Source organism: Rattus norvegicus, chromosome 12, assembly GCF_021556685.1.
Source record: "Rattus norvegicus strain SHRSP/BbbUtx chromosome 12, alternate assembly SHRSP_T2T, whole genome shotgun sequence".
In the NCBI taxonomy this organism is placed as follows: Eukaryota; Metazoa; Chordata; class Mammalia; order Rodentia; family Muridae; genus Rattus; species Rattus norvegicus.
In genome coordinates this window covers 33,906,068-33,925,606 of record NC_141545.1, presented here as the reverse complement: position 1 = coordinate 33,925,606, position 19,539 = coordinate 33,906,068, and the positions used below count along the sequence as shown (strand labels likewise).

The 19,539-nt window shown below is 45.8% G+C and overlaps 1 protein-coding gene and 1 pseudogene across 3 annotated transcripts in view; both read left to right on the top strand.

The window, feature by feature from the left end:
* Nipsnap2 (nipsnap homolog 2) overlaps nt 1-19,425 on the top strand; it is a 38,372-nt gene extending 18,947 nt beyond the window's left edge. Inside the window, exons 4-11 of one of the 3 annotated variants that reach the window (NR_172102.1) lie at nt 87-181; nt 555-625; nt 1,896-2,036; nt 3,897-3,928; nt 8,670-8,764; nt 10,267-10,350; nt 12,567-12,740; nt 19,319-19,425. Coding sequence is in view for 2 of the 3 variants with exons in the window: in NM_001394370.2 (NP_001381299.1) it covers nt 87-181; nt 555-625; nt 1,896-2,036; nt 3,897-3,928; nt 8,670-8,764; nt 10,267-10,350; nt 12,567-12,631 (583 nt within the window). In the remaining variant the exon portion in view is untranslated. 3 annotated transcript variants of the gene reach the window in all.
* LOC120096123 (small nucleolar RNA SNORA76) lies at nt 1,458-1,603 on the top strand (annotated as a pseudogene).
* Nucleotides 19,426-19,539: the final 114 nt, after the last annotated feature.

The following is a 19,539-nucleotide window of genomic DNA, read 5'->3' as shown; positions in this document are numbered from 1 at the left end:
GTGTGCATTCCAGATGATGCTTCTGTGCTGTTTTGGGGGGAAATCCCTCCCCTGTTTAACTGGTGTCACTGCCTCTTCTCTTTAAGTCAAGAAGTGTTACCAAAGATCCATGAAGACAAGCAGTACCCTTGCACCTTGGTGGGCACGTGGAACACGTGGTACGGCGAGCAGGATCAAGCCGGTAGGAAGCAGAGTCTGGGGTAGATACCTTTCCTCCTGCAGCTTTGCGTCATTTACACTCCATGAGCTTGTCACTAGATGCTCGTTCTTGCCGTCCTTCTCAAGTGTCATTCTGCTTTCATGGATCGAATGGCTGGTTTCTTCAGTCACTAACTGTAAAATGACTTCTTAGGAAAATGCTTGGGTCTGTTATGGAAGCGTTGTAATATAACTCAAGGGTGGATACAGGGCACACTACAAGACTGTACCATGTCCGTGTGGTGTAAATGTGTTAGACTACAGTGCTGTACTGTGTTCACATGGCATGCACCTATATTGTCAAGGTATAAGTACATTGACACTAAATGTCTACTGTCCTTTAAAATTCATTTCAGTCCACCTCTGGAGGTATGAGGGAGGCTATCCAGCCCTCACGGAGGTCATGAATAAACTCAGAGAAAACCAGGTAACAATTTTGAAAAATACATGTGTGTGTTCATGCGTGTGTGTGTGTGTGCTTATGCAGTCTAGTGTATGGGGTGTAATTACACAGAATTTCATGGCAACACTGTTACCAGCTTTTGTTATTAAACTAGTCCGTCTTCATAGTAGAACTTTCATTGTATATAAGCATGAAATTGACAGTTTGTTTTTTTTTTCTTTTTTCTTTTTTTCGGAGCTGGGGACCGAACCCAGGGCCTTGCGCTCGCTAGGCAAGCGCTCTACCGCTGAGCTAAATCCCCAACCCGAAATTGACAGTTTTAATACCGTCAAAATCGCAGTTCCTCCATGGTACCACATTGCAACGGACGGGACAGTGCTTTAAACGCTAGTTAAGGTGCATGGTAGACACAGCCCTGGGTAACAGCAGCAACTCAGCCACTCACTCACTGTTTTCTTTTTGAAGTTTCATTTGTTTGTTTGAGATAGTCTCATACAGCTCAGGCTAGCCTTAAATTCCTTATATACTAGGGATGGCCTTGAGCTCCTGATTCTCCTGCCTCCCAAATGCTGGCACCGTAAGTGTGCACCTCCACACCTGGCTTATGTGGCACTGGGAATTGGACCCTGGCCCGTGGCTTAAAGGACTCGTTCTTGTTGAAGGCCAAAGTTTGATTCCCACACTAACATTTCAGCTTACTCCCATCTATAACTCTATTTCCAGGGGGTCTGATGCCCTCTTCTGACCTTCGTGGGTGCCAGGCATATGCATGGGGCATACACATACACAGGAAGTAAAATAAATGAATCTTTGAAAACAAACAACAGACCTGGGAGACGTTAGAGAGTGAGTGCAGGCGCTGCCTGTGAGCCCTGGCGCACCTTCTCCTGGTGCTGGGGGTCAGGCTGGGGAGCTGGCGCATAACGGGCAGTCTGCCCATCATGGGTAGCCCTGGGGCTGTCTGCCCGTTGCAGGTGGCCCTTTTAACTGCTAGTTACAGGCTAAAATAAATAAATGAAAGCGAATGCATTAGTTAGCAGTTTATTATTTCAGTGTGATAGATTAAAAACTACAATGGAAGCTGGACATGGTGACACACACCTTGAGACCAGCCAGGTCTACAGAGAGCTCCAGAACAGCCAGGGCTACCCAGAGAAACCCTGTCTCTGGAACCAAACAAAGAACTAAGACAGTCTTGTTTACAACTCTATCATGTGGAATGCAGGTGTTATTAAAGTATCTCTTTAAGTAAGTATCTGAAGATTTCATGAGCATATTTTTTTTTCACCCAAAGGAATTTGTAAGTTTCCGTAAGGCCAGAAGCGACATGCTTCTCTCCAGGAAGAATCAGCTGCTGTTGGAGTTCAGTTTCTGGAATGAGCCGGTGCCGAGATCAGGCCCCAATATATACGAACTCAGGTCCTACCAACTCCGAGTAAGTAGCAGACGCAAGCGGGCCTCGTCCTGATGCAGGCCGGAAAACAGAAGCGAGCATTTCGCTGTGTGTTTAGCATCTTACATTTACTTCTGAGGAATGGTGGCAGTGATGGGAAACAGGGTCTCTGGTAGCCCAGGCCGCCCTCCAACTTGAGCTTCTTCTGATGCCGCCTTCTGAGTGCTGGGGTGACAGACATCTACCACCACAACCACCTTATATTTTGATTTGATTCGTTCCCGGCTACCCACACCCCAACACCCCTGTACCCTCCCACACCCCTACACCCTGATACCTCTATACCCACATCCCCACAGCCCTCCATCCCCACCCCTGTCTAGTCTTTTTTGTTTTACTTTTTTCCCTCTTTCCCATCCCTTCTGCCAAATTCTTTTGTATTTAAGTCATTATGTATAATGTTTATTACTTGATAGTTTTCAAAATAACTTTTTTTGAAGCAGGCCTCAAATTGTATATAGCCAGGGATAGCCTGAATTTTTTTAATTTAATTTTTCTTTTTTACATCCCACTCATTGCCCCTCTCCTATCACCCCCTCCTACAATCCTTCCTCCATGCCCCCTCCCTTTCTCCTTTGAGCAGTGGGGCCCCTAGGTAACCCTCTACCCTGGCACTTTAGGTCTCTGAAATAGCCCTGAACTCTTTTTTTGTTTGTTTGGTTTTTTTTTTTTTCTTTTTTTTTCCGGAGCTGGGGACCGAATCCAAAGCCTTGTGCTTGCTATTGCTAGGCAAGTGCTCTACCACTGAGCTAAATCCCCAACCCCCTGAACTCTTTTTTTTTTTTCCAAGATTTATTTATTTTCTTTATATGAGTACACTGTAGCTGTCTTCAGACACACCAGAAGAGGGCATGAGAGCCCATTACAGATGGTTGTGAGCCACCATGTGGATGCTGGGAATTGAACTCAGGACCTCTGGAAGAGTAGTCAGTGCTCTTAACTGCTGAGCCACCTCTCCAGCCCCAGCCCTGAACTCTTGATCCTCCTACTTGTACCTCCTGAACACTGGGATCACGGGTGTGCCCCACCACACCCAGTATACATGGGCAAACACTTTTAACTGAGCTACATTACATCCTCAGCCCCAGGTAACATTTTGTTTTCAAGAACGTGCAGAACCAGGCGCAATAGACAGCGACTGCCCTTGTTGAAGGAGAATGTCTATAAACACTGAGTGTTGGCACAGGTGACCCAGCACTGTCTGAGAGAGAGGCAGTGAGCTGGGCACAGTGGCACACGATGTAACAAAAGGCAGGTGAATCTCTCTGAGTCCAAAGCCACCCTAGTCTATATAGCACGTTCCAGGCCACCTATAGACTACATAGAAAAATCTTGTCTCAAAACAACACCAAAAAGGAACTGAATAAAAAAGTTAAAAATGGGGGTTGGGGATTTAGCTCAGTGGTAGAGCGCTTGCCTAGCAAGCTCAAGGCCCTGGGTTCGGTCCTCAGCTCCAAAAAAAAAAAAAAAAAAAAAAAAAAAACTTAAAAATGAGTGGCCTAGATACAACCTCACTTTTACTGGCAGCCTCTAGTTGTACTTAGAAAGCATGGTTAATGGTATCCATTGACCACCTTCTCCCTGTGTGCACAGTTCACCCTTCCCAGCCTCCAGTGGCAGCAGCATTAAAGGATAGTCTAACGATGGCCTTTCTACGGGGGAGATGGAGAGGTCTCTCAGAGCATCACAGATGGACTAACAGTGGTTTAATCAGTGTGGATGACTTATACGTGACACCATGAAATATTAAGTCATGGCAGAGGACCCCAGCACATAGTCACAGCCTTATTCCTGTCCCGTGATTCTTTCATACAACTAACCAAAATCTCACTTCCCTTTCAGCCAGGAACGATGATCGAATGGGGCAATTACTGGTAAGTATGTTACCATGTGGAGTCTCTTGGTCTTGTTAATAGATTATTCAAGCCATATCGTGAATTATTTTTGTTTGTGTTGCTTTTTTGAGACAATCTCATGTCCCAGCCTATCTTCAAACTCACTATGTAACCAAGACAGGCCTTGAACTCCTGATCTGGATGCTTCTACCTCCCAGGTTCCTGGATTTACAGGTACCTGCTTCTGCTTCATGAGGTAAATCCTTAGGTTAAAAAACAAAACAAAACAAAACGAAAAAGCATAAATGCCTTGTCTTGATGCTGCACCTTTTCATAACTTAGTTATCTTTATGCACATTGGTGTTTTTCCTGGTTATGAGGGTGTCAGATCTACCTCTGACGTAACCAGGACTGAGCTACACACCACCTTCCTTTTTGTTTTGTGTGCCTGAGTCTTTCGTCTGCATGTATGTATGTGCACTACATGCATGTAGTGCCCACAGAGTCCGAGAGAGAATGTTGGATCCTCTGGAACTGGAGTTACAGGTGGCCTGGGTTCTCTAGAAGAGTGGCAAGTCGTCTTAGCTACAGAGCCATCTCTCCAGCCTCTGCCTGATTTGTTTTCTTTAGTTTTCTTTTTAGTACATTTTTGCTTGTTTATTGGTAAGGCATATGGTGAATGTGGGTCACGACCACTTCTAGGAGTCGCCTCTCTCCTTCTGCCGTCTGTATCCCAAGGATGAAACTCTGGTCGTCAGGTTTGGCAGCAATGCCTTTAACCCCTGAGTTGCCTTGCTGGCCCCTGGTTTAGATGCTCAAGACTAGAGAGAACAATATAACAGATCCCCACTCTATTCTTAGGCCTAAGCTCCCATAATTATTAACACAAGCCACACACCACACACAATACCAGCATTTAGGGGACTAATGTAGGACAATGACAAGACATAGTAAGACACTTCCTGTCTCATGAAAAACAAAACCACCACACACTAGCACATGGGGAGTCTTGCTTACCTCCGACTCCTTCAATCCAGACTTTTGGGAATTACCAGGACCACATACTGTTCAATCCATAACACTTCAGCATAAAGCTCTTCAACAGAAGGGCTTGCAGGCAAAGTCCCAGGATTCTGTGAAACTATCCTATATCCCTCTTAGGGGGGCTGTCTCCTCACGAACCTGGGTTTTACACTAACAGAGCAGTTGGCACTGATAGAACAGTTGTCTTTCGTTTAGTCATTTAAGGATCAAAGCACCAGCACAAGCCTAGATGGACAACGCAGGAAGACTGACCATTCTTCCTGAAAGCTGGTATCGCAAGCCTTGTGCTGTGCCTTGTGCCTGTAAGGTTAGCACATGGGAGGCTGAAGCAGGAAGGTTTCTACAAGTTAGGTGCCAGCCTGGGATATGGTGGAAGGCGTTTTTAAAAAGAAAGGAAAGTATAGGCTCGGCACCCGGACAAGCATATAGATCAGTGCTACAGAACTGAAGGGCTAGAAATCAACACTCAATTCATCTATAGGCAAGTATGAGGGAAGAGAATTATTTCATCAAAAGATGGTGGGAAAACTCAGTCTATGGAAAAAGATGAGTTTACACTCCTACCTCACATTATGGAAAAAAAAAGTACTAACTAGCTCAAAAGGCTGGAGAGATGGCTCAGAGGAGAAGAGCATTTGCTGTTCTTGTAAGGGACCCAGGTTGGGCTCTTAGCACCCATGGCAGCTCACAGGGGATCTGATGCCCTCTACTCAGCCTCTGAGGGCACTGTGCATACACAGTGCACACACATCCATGCGGGTGAATGCTCAGCCATGTAAAATAAAAGCTGCTTTAAATGAAAGAACTGAAGCAGGAAGCCTTTAAATAAAGCTTAGGGAGAGGCTGCATGAGTCTGGACCAAGCACAAGTCCTTAGGCTCCGTGCAAATGCTCAACCAAGCTAGGTGTCCCAGCGCATACTGTAGTCCATTCGGGTGGTAGAGGCCAGAGGATCAGGAGATCGAGGCTATCCTTAGCTACATAGCAAGTCTGAGTCTAGCCCGGGCTACTGAGACCTTGCCTCAAACAAGCAAAAGCGAGTACATAATTTGGTTATACGCTGTGATAGGCACCATTTTATCAAGGGCTTTTGTTCATGTTTTGAGCTGTTCGTTTTATGCCAGCGGTTCTCAACCTTCCTAATACTGTGACCCTTTAATACAGTTCCTCATGCTGTGGTGACCCCCCAACCATACAATTATTTTCATTCCTACTTCATAACTCATTTTGTTACTGTTATGAATTGTAATGTAAATATTCGTGTTTTCTGGTGCTCTGAGGTGACCCCTTTGTCATTTGACCCACCAGTACCACCAAAGGGGTTGCCACCTGCAGGCTGAGAACCCCTGTTTTAACCTACAACTTTAGACGGTCCTAGAACTAGGATGGTACTAATTAATTTTTTTCACAGACTTCACAGGGCATGTTGAGGAGGCTCGATTATTTTAAACTTCCTGGATAGCGAGTTGAGCATTTGATTTATATTTTGCATGTAGGGTAACTATTAAGATGGTGGTGTTCTCCGCAGCACACGCTTGTCTTTATTACCAGGCTACGGCAAGTATATTTCCTTTGCCTCCAGTAACTGAATTGCAAAACTTCAGAATGAACTGAATCACCTAGAATATCTTATCACAATCAATGAAAAACTCCTCTCTTCCTCCTGAGCAGTCACAGTGCACAGTTCAACTGATTTCCGTAATTGAGATAATTGATCACATTTGTAATTTTTGTGGCGATATCTGTATAATTTATGGATGATCCGTGGGTCCTTCACAGCAGAGGAAACCAGAAGCCTTGGTGGGGTCACTCAGGGGATGCTCTGTCCACATGAACGAGAGTTGGGGTGTACAAAGTGGCCTTCAGCACCAACCATAGGTGGCTGGCTTTGTCACCTACAGGATAAGGCCCTCCTCTGGTTCTGAGCCCCTTGAAGGTGTTTGAATCCAGTGTGTAAGGTTTCCCACCATTAAGAGAAGGCACTCGTCAGACCACGGGAGAACCTGCTTCCTTCCTGGGCATGGCGATGCACCTGTGGTCCTGCAGTTAGCAGGCTGAGGCGAGATGGTGAAACCACAGTCCACGGTTCTCTCTGAAGAGACGAAAGCTACAGGCAGCTTCACTTGTATTAGTGAGAGCCCTGACTACAGCACAGAGCATGAGGCCAAGAAGGGACCTCCTCACAGGACCTCCTGTGCTCTCCAGAAGGCCTCAGAGCCTCTTGCTGCTTCAGCATACAGGAGTGGGGTCCCCCATAGATATCATCCCCCCCATTTGTCGCTGTTGATGTTTTGAGGCACGAGCCAGTTTTTCATTGTGTAGCCCTGGCTGTCCTAGAACTCTGTAGAGCAGCCTGGCTTCACACTCATAGAGATCCTCCTGCCTCTGCCTCCTGAGTCCTGGGTTCAGAGGTGCGCACTGCCTTTTTATTCTCTGAGAGTTTTATGCCCTGGGTTTTGATCATATTCATTCTCCTCCCCCACTTCCCTGTCATCCCCCACCTCCCTGCTAGCCCATCTTCCGGGTGTCTCTCTTATCTCTTTCCTAATGGGTTCATGGAGTCCACTTTGTGTTGGCCAACTACACCCAGGCGCCCTCCCCCTCCAGGGTGGTTGATAACAGCGGGTGTCGCGAATTTTAAAAACTGACTCCTCTCAGCAGCCACCAGTGCTGCTGCCCAGCTAGGAGTGGACTCGTATACCCCACCCCACCCCGTGCTGGGGTTTTGTCTGCCTTGAGCTTTTGCAGGTCTCGCGCTGTCACCATCTCTGTGAGTTCGTGCACGCATTTCCAGTTTATGTCTAGGGGACAGTTTCCCTGAAGTCATCCACCGCCTCTGGCTCTCACAATCTGTCTGCCCCCTCTTCTGCATGGATCCTTGGGGTTTTTATGTTTACAGAGACTCCAGAGTCCCTTACTCTCTGCATGGTGACCAGTCGTGGGGCTCTGCATTAACTGCCATCTACAAGGAAAGCTCTGGTGAGGGTTGAACAGTGCACTGATCTGCAGGCATGGCCGAAGTCATTAGAAGTCATTTTATTGCTGTGTCCACTTAACAGAACAATAGTAGCAGGTTGTTCCAAATCCAACCAGGAAGTGACTGATTGTCCCATAGCACTGGTGCCTCCATTAGGCCAGTGGACATAGCTTGTAAGGAGAGTTAGTGTAGACTGCAAAGTTAGCCATGAAGCAGTTCCTTTTAACAAGTCTCCTACCCTTCCTTTTTATATCAAGTGTTAGAAGTATGTATTTCATTAAGACTGATAATAAGCAGAGGTGTCTTATGTTGCTGTTTTTATTTTTGAAAAATCAAGATTAAATATTATCTACTTCTCACAAAAATAATTAGCCTCCTAAGTACTGAGGGAGAAAATCACCACGAGTTGAGGTCATTGGGCTATATAAGTCCTAAGCTAGCCCAGGGTACAGAATAAGGTCCTATCTTACCCCAAAACTAAATAAAATGAAAACTTGATTGTACTTAATAATTCGATATGTGTTAAACTAGTCTTCATTCCTAACAGCTGGTTCTGGGTAGAGAATATAGTCTGTGTCTAGAAAGGGTCTCACTACATAGCGGGGCTAGCCTGGACTCACTGTGTAGCCCCGGCTGCTCTCTAACCTACTGCAGATCCTGCCACCTTTGCCTCCAAGTGCTGGGAGTCCAGGTGTGCGTGAGCTCCCCCGAGCGCCTCCTGACTCTCCTTAACTATGGGAACGCTGTTCTTCTCTCACAGGGCCCGTGCCATCCGCTTTAGACAAGACAGTAATGAGGCAGTCGGGGGATTCTTCTCTCAAATTGGGCAGCTATATATGGTGCATCATCTTTGGGGTACGTGTACTTTTCCTTCGTTTGTGATTTGCTGGGATTGATGCATTCATTACTAGTTGAGTTGTAATAGTGGGGTAAATCTGGACTCCTTGGTAACCTTGAACACCATAGGAAACGCAGACATCACAGGTGGATGGTAAATGCTGGGTTCTCCAGAGAAAAAGGCTGATAGCAAGAAGTAGTGGATTCACAGCTTATAAACAGGTCCAGGTTGGACTGAAGTCAGATGTGGTAGCACATGGCTATAGTTCCAGCACTCAGGAAGCGGAGGCAGGAGGATTGAGAGTTCACCATCAGCAAAGACTGCATGGCATGTTCCGGACCAGCCTTGAGCTATAAAGTAAAACAGGGTCAGAAAAATGGGCTGCTGGGGTGGATACGGAGCATTGGGAAGGGAAATGGGAAGGTGGAGATCATTATATTTCATTGCATGCATGTATGTAAATAAAAATTAAACCTGGAAAAACAACAACCCCCAGGGTCTGGAGGGAGAGCCCAGCAATCAGGGACTCAGGATTCTTTCAGAGAACCGAGTGCAGTAAGTTCAACTCACAGGGGCCTGACGCCCTTCCAGCCTCTGCAGGCACCTGCACTCACACGCCATAGGTCACACATGTAAGTCATACAAGCATACATGTAAATACATGAAAAAGAAGCAAGGATATGGGCCGGTGGCAGGACAGTTGCCTAGCATGAGCAAGGCCCTGGGTTCAACCTTCATCGGAAGCAAACAAACAAATACCCACAAACAGTGCGGACTGGTTACATAGTAGGGGGGGTCTGGGGGGTGGGGCCTGAGCTTCAGCAGATACATTGAGGCAAAAAGCCTAAGTTCAGTATTCTTCATCCCTCCCAGAACCCCCTGCTGCAGCCAGGCCTCTTCTCAACTGAGCTTGCCCGGTATTTAAGAACAGAAACCCTGCACTAATGATAGATTATCCCAGTAACCCTTTGTCCTCACGGCCCCCACTCAGCCCTGTCCTGAATGGGGCATTGTCCGCTGAGCAGAAATTTAGCCCACAATGACCAGAGTTTTCAAAGGCACAGAGTTTATAAACCAGTGTCAAAAGACAACAACAAAACCACTGTGTGTTCTAGCGCTGGTGAGATGACTCACTGGTTAAGGGCACTGACACTCTTGGGGAGGACCCGCTACAGTTCCCAGCACCCACATGGTGACTCAGTCAGCTGTGGCTCTCTTCTGGCCTCCATGGCCCGCACAGACTGCACATGCATACATACATATAGACATACACACATATATACACACACAGAGGCAGGCTAACCATCCTTACACATGGATTTAAATGTAAAAACCAAAACAAAAGCACATGTTCTCCCCGGATGCATTGCATATGCCTGGAATCCCAGCCCTTGAGAGGCAAAGACGGAGGGACTGTGAGTCTGAGGCTGTTGACTGTTTGTCTGGCTAGCGAGGACTGTGCTTCTAGAGTGTGGGTGTTGTGCTGACTCAGACCATATTCCCTGTGCTTCTGTTTAAGCTTATAAAGATCTTCAGACCAGGGAGGACATACGGAACGCAGCCTGGCACAAACATGGCTGGGAGGAACTTGTGTACTATACGGGTAAGCATTAGTGACCCCTCACACCGTCCTGCTGTGAGTGTGCATTTGTGAAAATGTAGATGTGATAGTCTAGGGTGTGAGGAGAAGGCTAGCAAGGTGTGAGATAGACTGGTATTTTTTTATTAAATGCTGACTTGACTTTGTTTCAAAATAAGAATTTTGATTCTTTAAGCCAGCATGGTGGCTCACGCTTATAGATCCAGCAGGTTTGGAAGCTGGGGTAGGGAAACTGTAAGCTGAGGGCCAGCCTTGGCTACAGAGTTAGTCCCTGGAAAAGCTCTTCCAGTTCCCAGCGCCATCATGGAAGCTCACAAGGGCCTGTAACTCCAGGTCAAGGATCCAGTGCCTTTTTTTTTCCTTTTTTTTTTTTTTTTTTTTTTTTTTGCCACCATGGGCACAAAATGTGTAGACATACAAACACAAAACACCCATATGCATATAATTAATAAGTTATATTTTAAAGCAGAGGACAGATAACTAAGAGAATTGATTCTATTACATATATTTTATAATATTCTATTATATTGCCTAGTTTACAAAGTAGAGTTTTTAGACATGTGGATACCTTAATTTTTTTAAATTTAATTATGTTATTCTTTGGCTGTCCTGGAACTCAACTATGTAGACCAGGCTGGCCTCCAACTCAAAGAGATCCACCTGCCTCTGCTTCCCAAGGTCTGGGATCAAAGGAGTGCACCACCATACTGGGATAGCTTAAATTTTTAATATTACTTTTTTTTTTTTTTTTAGTTTTTTGTTCTCTGAAAGAACATTACATTTTTTTTCTAAAATTTTCTTCATTGAAACCATCAGCTCCCCAAAATAATTTAACACACAATTAAAAAGAATATTTTTGTAAATAGCTTTGGTGGCACACATGTTTCGAAGGCTAAGCCTAAAAGACTGCTCAGAGATAAACTGTGCTTCAGAGGACAAATGCCAGCAAGAAGAATAATGACATTGATAATTAACTCAGGGCTCAGGGCAGGGCTCAACCCTGGCCCTCAAAACCAAATGTAGGGGTTTGGGATTTAGCTCAGTGGTAGAGCACTTGCCTAGCAAGCGCAAGGCCTTGGGTTCGGTCCCCAGCTCCGAAAAAAAGAAAAAAAAAAAACAAAAACAAAAAACAAAAACCAAAACAACAACAACAACAAAAAAAAAAAAACCAAACGTAATCAGACTCGTTGGTTGGTTTTCCCAGACAGCGTCTCACTATGTAGCCTCGGCTGTCCTGGAACTCACTTATGTAGACCAGGCTAGCCTCAAACTCACAGAGATTGGCATAAAGTTAACTCTGATGGGTGTTACTAAGAAAGTAAGAGAGCAAGCAGCCTACGAAGTAGAAATAGTTTGTCTTTTAGTTTAAAAAACAAAATTGCATAATTGAGCCAGGCCTGGTGCAGGCCGGCAAGCTCAGCCCTCCGGAAGTGCAGGTGCGAGGTTACAGGTCAGAGCCTTCCTTGGTCACAAAGAAAGTGAGGGCCAGTCATAAAAGAAACAAAACCCCGTGACTGTGGTTATATGCAATGTTGCATTTTATTCTTGTGTCATTTTACTGCAAGGTCTCTTTCACTATAGCCAAGGCTGGCCTCCCACACACTGGCATGACAGGTGTGAGCACCGTGCCTCCTTACGGTCAGCTCCTCCTAACCTTGTCACTTTCCAGAGTGTATTTTGGTCCACAGAAGTCATTTTTACAAAATTTTTAAATGAAAAAAAAATGTTTTTCTTTTCCATTTACTTCCATGTGTGCTGCTCTTAGGTTGGGGACAGGGATAGGCATGTGGATGTCAGTGGGCAGTTTGTGGGAGTGCGTTCTCTCCTACAGCGTTGCCTCCAGGGATTGTCGGAAGGCTTGGCGACAATCCTTGAGGTGCCTTTATCCACTGAGCCATCTCACTTTCTATGGGATACATTTAGATCCAGTATTATTTGGGTTTTTGTTTGTTTTAGTGTAAAGAACCTTTGTGAAAGCGGTTTTTTTGTTTGTTTGTTTGTTTTTGTTTTTGTTTTTTTTCTAGTTTCCCATCAACTCTCAGTCTCTCTAACATCCTAGTTGGTAGAGCGGTGATTTCTGGCTCGGTAATCAGCCCCTTTGCTCAGACTTCCGGCTTCCTAACCGCCTGCACGTTTCTGGTCTGAGCAGGCGCAGTGTCCCTCTTTACTCGGTGGGTTTGGCAAGGCCGGCAGTGCAGTAACCTCCGGCCTCTTTTCAGTCCCACTCATCCAGGAAATGGAGTCCAGGATCATGATCCCGCTCAAGACCTCCCCGCTCCAGTGACGCTTCCGTGTGCCTACGCAGATTCCCGTGATGAATGTGTGTCATGATTTCATCTCACCCAGTCATCGAGTGGAAAGCAAGCCGAGGTGTAAACTGCTGTACATAGCTTGTAAGATGTCTTTTCTTTAAAATTTAATAATCATGCAATGGAAACTCAGGAGGGTTGGACTCACAGAAGCGGCGCCGTCTCTGCTCACCAAACGCTCCTTAGCCTCCGGCCCTTCAGGAAAACAGGATCTTTTGAGGCCGGGTGTGGTAGTTTAGCACTCAGGGAGCAGAGGCAGGAGAATTACAGTAAGTCCTAGGCCAATCTGGCCTACTTACAGAGTTTCAGACCAGCTTGGACCTTGTGAGACCCTGTCTGAATAACCAAAATTAAAGTCCGAATTCTCTCAGAGTAAAATCCCAGCTATGAAAAGGAATCAGCTATTATCTCTTGCTATTAAAAAAAAAAAATCTGTTTCACGATTACAGATTTTTACAAATTTCCTTCCTTCAGGAAGAAATACAAATGAAATCATGTTTCCTGAGCAATTTTTCTTGAGTCTCAAACGAGGAACAAATTCTGGGTGTACCCAATGGCTGCGAATGCTATGATTTTGTGATTTTTTTTTTTTTTTTTTTTTTTTTTTTTTTTGGTCAGTGGGTCAGCAGGCCGGAAGGGTGGCCACCGTGCACCTAGCCAGCCATGCAGCCTCCCTCCACCAGGCACTGCGTGCCAAGAGGTTGGCATGAAGCCCTGCGCCACATGTGATTTTGAATAAACACCTCAACTAGCACTAATTTTATTTGCAATATTTTTCTATAAAACACGTAGCTCTTGGAAAAGAGGTTTTATTTTCCAAGCCACCGTTTCTGACCTCCAACCTCTGGTTCTATTTTGGTAAGCTCCCAGCAGACACTTCCAAGATCTCGTACCAAGGGCAGTGCACACTGGGTCTAAGTTGGCATAAAGCTTCATATTCTGTCTGTCTCTGTTTGGTTTTGTTTTTTAATAGAGCGTGCCAATTTTGTGACTGTAATCATGTGAAAGCCCCACTGAACCGAAGAATTGTGTCTGCCCTACAAATTGATCTGTGTAAAATAAAATATAACTAAATCTCCTATCAGATGTCTAATTTTTACAGGCAAATGGTTTTCTCCAAGAACATATTAAATAAAATCCTCTTAATTTTCACGTTTTGCATGACTGAGACCTTTTTGTTTGTTTGCTTTCTTAGCTCATTTGATTTTTTTTGGTCTAAGTGTGTAGTGGAGGGCAGCCTCTAAATCCTGCCTCCCCAGGCATTGCTAGGAGACACGCGCGCTCACAAGGCCCCTCTGTTGTTTATTTCCTGTGGCAATCAGGACAACTTGGGGTTCCTCCTTCCACCATGCGCACCTCTGGGATTGAACTCAGACTGTCCACAGGTGACTTTACCCACTAAGCCATTTTGCTATGAACTTGTGCTTCAAAGGACTTTTACCAGAGGGAGATAGGGCCTGGCACAGAGACAGGGGCTATCTGTTTAGTTGGTTTGATTTGGTGTGGTTTGAGAGTTTCACTCTGTAACCCATGCTGGCTCGGAACATTCAGAACCCCCTGGCCTTTCCTTTCCCTGGGTGCATGAGGCACCACACCTTAACCCCTCCCTATTTTTGCAACGATTCTATTGATTGGCCAATAAGCTTAAAGCAATTTTCAACCTCTAAGACACACAAGACCCACTCTCTCATCTTTAGCATGAGGAAAATTTGCTATATTCCTCTTTAAGTTTTTGTGAAAATTACAATCTTTAAATTTTTTGTAACTGTTATTGTAATTGTGTGTGTATGTGTGTGTGTGTGTGTACGCGCGCGCACGCGCTTTCATGGGTACACAGTCTGTGGCAGTTAGAGGCTTGGCAGTCTGTCTTTTTGCAATTGAGTCATCTCACTGGGATGGTTGTTTTGACACAGTGTCTCACTGTACGCAGGTTAACTCTAAATCACAGCAATCCTCCTGCCTCAAACTCTTGAGTGCTGGGATTACAGGTATGTATTGACAGGTTTAGCTATGATTTTTGATTTTTTTTTTTTGTTGTTGTTGTTCTTTTTTTCGGAGCTGGGGACCGAACCCAGGGTCTTGCGCTTCCTAGGCAAGCGCTCTACTACTGAGCTAAATCCCCAACCCCATGATTTTTGATTTTAAGAGAAAAAAAAAAAAAGACCAGGGCTGAGGACGCAGCTCACCTGATAGCCGGTCGAGCATGCACAAGCACTCGGTCAGTCAGTCCCAGCTGCACACATACACTGGGGGTATTGGGCTTCAGCCTCATCTGCAGCTACCTAATAGTTTGGAGCCAGCCTGGGCTACATGAAACCCTGTCTCCAAAAGAGACGAGACAAACGAAAAAGCATGACGTCACTCCCATCATGCTCCACTCCCATCATGCTCCACTCCCACTCGCTGTCCAGATGACCTGATGCTTTAATGAATCTTCTGCATGACCCCTCCCCCACATGCATCAGTATTTCTCCACGATAGGGGGGTAGGGAGGGAGCCCCTATTCCACAAGAGCGGCGACAGCGGTGAGCGAGATTCCAGGGATTCAAGGAGCTACCTTAGCGATGGCAGAGATGGTTTTGCCTGTAGAGGCCTCAGAATCTTAATAGTTGGATTCATTCAGAGTGACCCCTCCACAGGTCATGTGAGTTCTCCCTGTGTGCTTCCTACAGCCCTGAGGTCAGCAGCACAAGAATCGCTGTCCTCAACAGAGAGAGATGCTCACTAGTCTCTACCACAGGTCATGCCAGAGCTGAAGCGATTTCCACGGCATTCGTTCATTACCTAATGCATTACTAGAGTTAACAATTTACCTAAACCAGGGTTATCCACCCCAGCCTAATACTTATTAACACTGGCCGCAATATTAACGTATTAATACAACTCAGGAAATCTGACTCCCTAGGGTTCTAATGAAAACCCATGCTAGGATTATTGGCCTGTGTAAGCCCATCTGCTGTTCTGTGCTGCTGAAGACGGACCCCTAGGGTCTCGTGCATGCTAGACAAGCACTTTTACCGAATGGGCTTCCTCAGTTCTTCACCCTTAAAAAACATGGCCAGAGGTGGTGTGGTGCTACATGTCTTTAATCCCACAGCGCTCTGGAGGCACAGGAGGGTGGATCTCCATAAATTCAAGGCCAGCCTGGTCTACAGAGTAAGTTCCAGGACAGTCAGGGCTATTAACACAGAGAAGCCCCATCTCAAACAAATAAACAAATAAATAAAATGTATCTGTGTGTCTGTATGAGTGCACATGTCATGGAGTGCATGAAGAGACCAGAGGACATCTTGCGAGAGTCCGTTCTCTCCTTCCACCATGTGGGTCTCTGGGATCAAACGCCACTTGTCAGCTCATCAGGGTTGACAGCAGGAGCCTTTACATGCTGAGCCATGACACTGGTCCTTGCCACCCTTTTTTTTTTTTTTCAAGATTCATTTATTTATTATATATAAGTACACACTGTAGCTGTCTTCAGATACACCAGAAGAGGGCATCGGATCTCTTCACAGATGGTTGTGAGCCACCATGTGGTTGCTGGGAATTGAACCCAGAACCTCTGGAAGAGCAGTCGGGTGCTCTCAACCGCCGAGCCATCTCTCCAGCCCCCCTTGCCACCCTTTCTTATTTAGGTGTCTGTGTGCGTGGGCGGGCACCTTCAAAGACCAAAAAAGAACATTGTATCTCCTGGAACAGGAATTACAAAGCAACCCCATATGGGTGTTAGGAGCCAGGGCCTCTTTAAGAGCAGTAAATATACTTAAGTAAACCATGAAAAATGTTTGGTTTTTTATTTTGTTTTTGTTTTGGGTGTATGTGTGGTGAAGTCAGAAGACTATCTTGTGGAGTGGGTACCTCTCCACCTCTGTGGATTCTGGTGATCGAACCAGGCTTGCATGGCCAACACGTTTACCCACTGACCCATCCCAGCCTTGTTAAGACAGGGTCTCATGCTGCTTATGCAAGCTGGCCTCAACAGGCAGGCCTTGAAATCCTCTTCCTCCTACTTTGCTGACATCACAGGTGTCTTAGTCAGGGTCTTACTGCTGTGAACAGATACCACGACCAAGGCAAGTCTTATAAACGACACCATTTAATTGGGCCTGGCTTACAGGTTCAGAGGTTCAGTCCATTATCTTCAAAGTGGGAGCATGGCAGTATCCAGTCAGGCATGGTGCTGGAGGAGCTGAGAGTTCTACATCTTCATCTGAAGGCTGCTAGTGGAAGACTGACTTCCAGGCAGCTAGGAGGAGGGTCTTAAAGCCATGCCCACAGTGACACACCTACTCCAACAGGGCCACACCTAATAGTGCCACTCTGGGCTGAGCACATACAGTCTATCACAGCAGGCAAACACCACCATGCCCACCTGCTTCTTTTTTTCTTTTTTTTTTTTTTTTTTTGATATAGTATCTTGCCTCAGAGTCTGTTCTTCCCAGGATCCCCCTGCCTCAGGCCCCAGAGTGCTAGAATTCCAAATATATCCCACTATACCTAGCTACGATGGCTTGTATTGCTTCAAGTCAATACAAAGACAAACTGCAATTCCTTGACTTTCTCTGGGCATAGAAACCGTTTTCATAGATTGAAAAATGGCACCCCGCCCAGGAGCTGTTTAAGGCCGCTGCCACCCTGGGTACCCAGCCTATTGTATCTCCACACGGCTATCACCTCTGGGAGAAGTCCTTGCTGGCTGCTTCCAGCCAGTCCTCACTTGGAAAAGCATGAAAGACGCCAGTATGGTTCTTGCCTCATTCATGTTCACCCCTGACACAACAAAGAAGACATTGTACTACTGGGGGCAGGAACTGAGCGCAGAGCCTATGGCCCACAGAACCAGTGATAGAATTGTAAACTGTCCTCCCTCAGATCATAATCTCAACGGCGTCTCTGTCAGATTTCCTCCGGGCAAACTCAGTGTGCACCTGTGCGGGTCACTGCCCTGGCAAAGCAGGCTCTTGTAACCAACCCGGGGACAGGGCCACCTCCTCCACCTCTGTTCAGGCTTGCGTGCTCTGAGTGGTGACAGAAGACTGAGACCCTTTGTAGCGGCACTCTGCGAGACCCGGCATGCCTGGCTGGTCCTGCCCATTTTGCTGTGCTCAAATGTGCAAACCCACAAAGCGGCATCTAGGAGAGCTGCCAGGAAGCATTTACAACGGGGAACAACAGCCTTGTTGTTTGGATGCCTGTGTGATCGCTGCCAAAGATATTCCTCCATGCCTCTCCACGGGAACCTGAGGGGGGTTCTGGTGGTTGTTTTGGTGTTTTGTTTTTTTGGTTTTTTGGGCTTGTTGTTGTTTGTTTGAGCCAGCTCACCATATTGGTCCTCCTGCCTCAGCCTCTTGAGTGACGTTTTCAGGCATGTGGCATGCCCAGCCACCTTCAACCGATTTTGTAATTGGACACATTTGATCTATTTGGCTAGGGTATCATTTTTTTCAAGTAATTTGCGCGAGTTAAACTTCAGGCCGTGTAGGCTAGGGCTAGGGCTCAGTTGGTAGACGGCTTGCATGCCTGCAACTTTGCATTCAGTCCTCAGCCTATATAACCCAGGGCACAAAGACGCACCCCTGTGGCCCCACCACTCAGTGGGTAGAGGCCACATGAGTGGGAATTGAAGGTCATCCTCAGGTACTGAGATAGCTGAGATCCACACGATCCTATCATCTAAAATAAAATAAAATGCCCTGGGGTAGAAAGAGTACTTACCTCAGATGCGAGGCTCCTTCATGGCAGTGGTGGCATAGGCAGAGCCAGGCAGATCTTTGTAAGTTCGAGGCCAGCCTGGTCTACAGAGAGAGTTACAGGACAGCCAGGGCTACGTAGTACAAAAGGCTACCCTGTCTTGAAACAAAGAAAAAAATGCAAAGCCCTGGGTTCTGTTCTTAGCACTAGTGGGGGTGGTGGTGGGGGATAAAAAGCAATAAAACTCCTAAGACCTGTATGCCTTCCCTACTTAATCGTCCAATAGTGGGTTCTACATGTGTCTTCCTAAACCACATCCTTCCCCTCTGCCAAACTCTCAGCAATCACATCTTTTTAAAGCAATTATCTCCCTCTCTTCATATTGATTCAAATAACCATAAACCTGTCCCATCTTCTTTCTTCCCAACTCATCTGTGAAAATGAAATGAACTCAGTGTATATTCCTCTGTGTGTGTGTGTGTGTGTGTGTGTGTGTGTGTGTGTGTGTGTGTGTCGTTTAGGGGCCAGGTGCACACAAGCCACGGCACACATATAGAGGTTAGAAGACAACTTTTGAGTTTTCTCCTCTACTGTAAACTCCAAGAATTGAACTCAAATGGTCAGAATTTTGCAGCAAGCACCTCTTAGCCACTGAGCCATCCATCTCTTAGACGCAAGAACTGCATTATTAGGAAAACGTTCCTCTCTCTTCATGATTTAAACCTTATATGTTGGATGTAACTTTCAAACATAACATGCCTTTACTTCCTGTTTTGTTTTTTTCAGACAATCTTGCTTTGTGGTTCTGCTGTAGAATAGACAAGGTTGTTCTCAAATTACAGTCAGGAGCTATCACTTCTGGCCCAAAATCAATTTTTTTAAAAAAGACTGGTACCTTTATTTAAGTTTCAATTGTTACTCGTTAAAATGTTTGTTTTTATTATTTTCAATTACGTGTATATGTTTTTCTGCAGGTGGGTCCGGGAACATGAACCCAGGTGCCTCAGGAGGCCATCAGATCCCTCTGGAGCTGGAGTTACAGACAGTTATAAACCATCACTTGTGGGTGCTGTGAACTAAATTCAGGTCTTTTTTCTTTTTTTTTTTTTTTTTTTTTTTTTTTTTTTCAGAGCTGGGGACCAAACCCAGGGCCTTAGCGCTCTACCATTGAGCTAAATCTCCAACCCCAATTCAG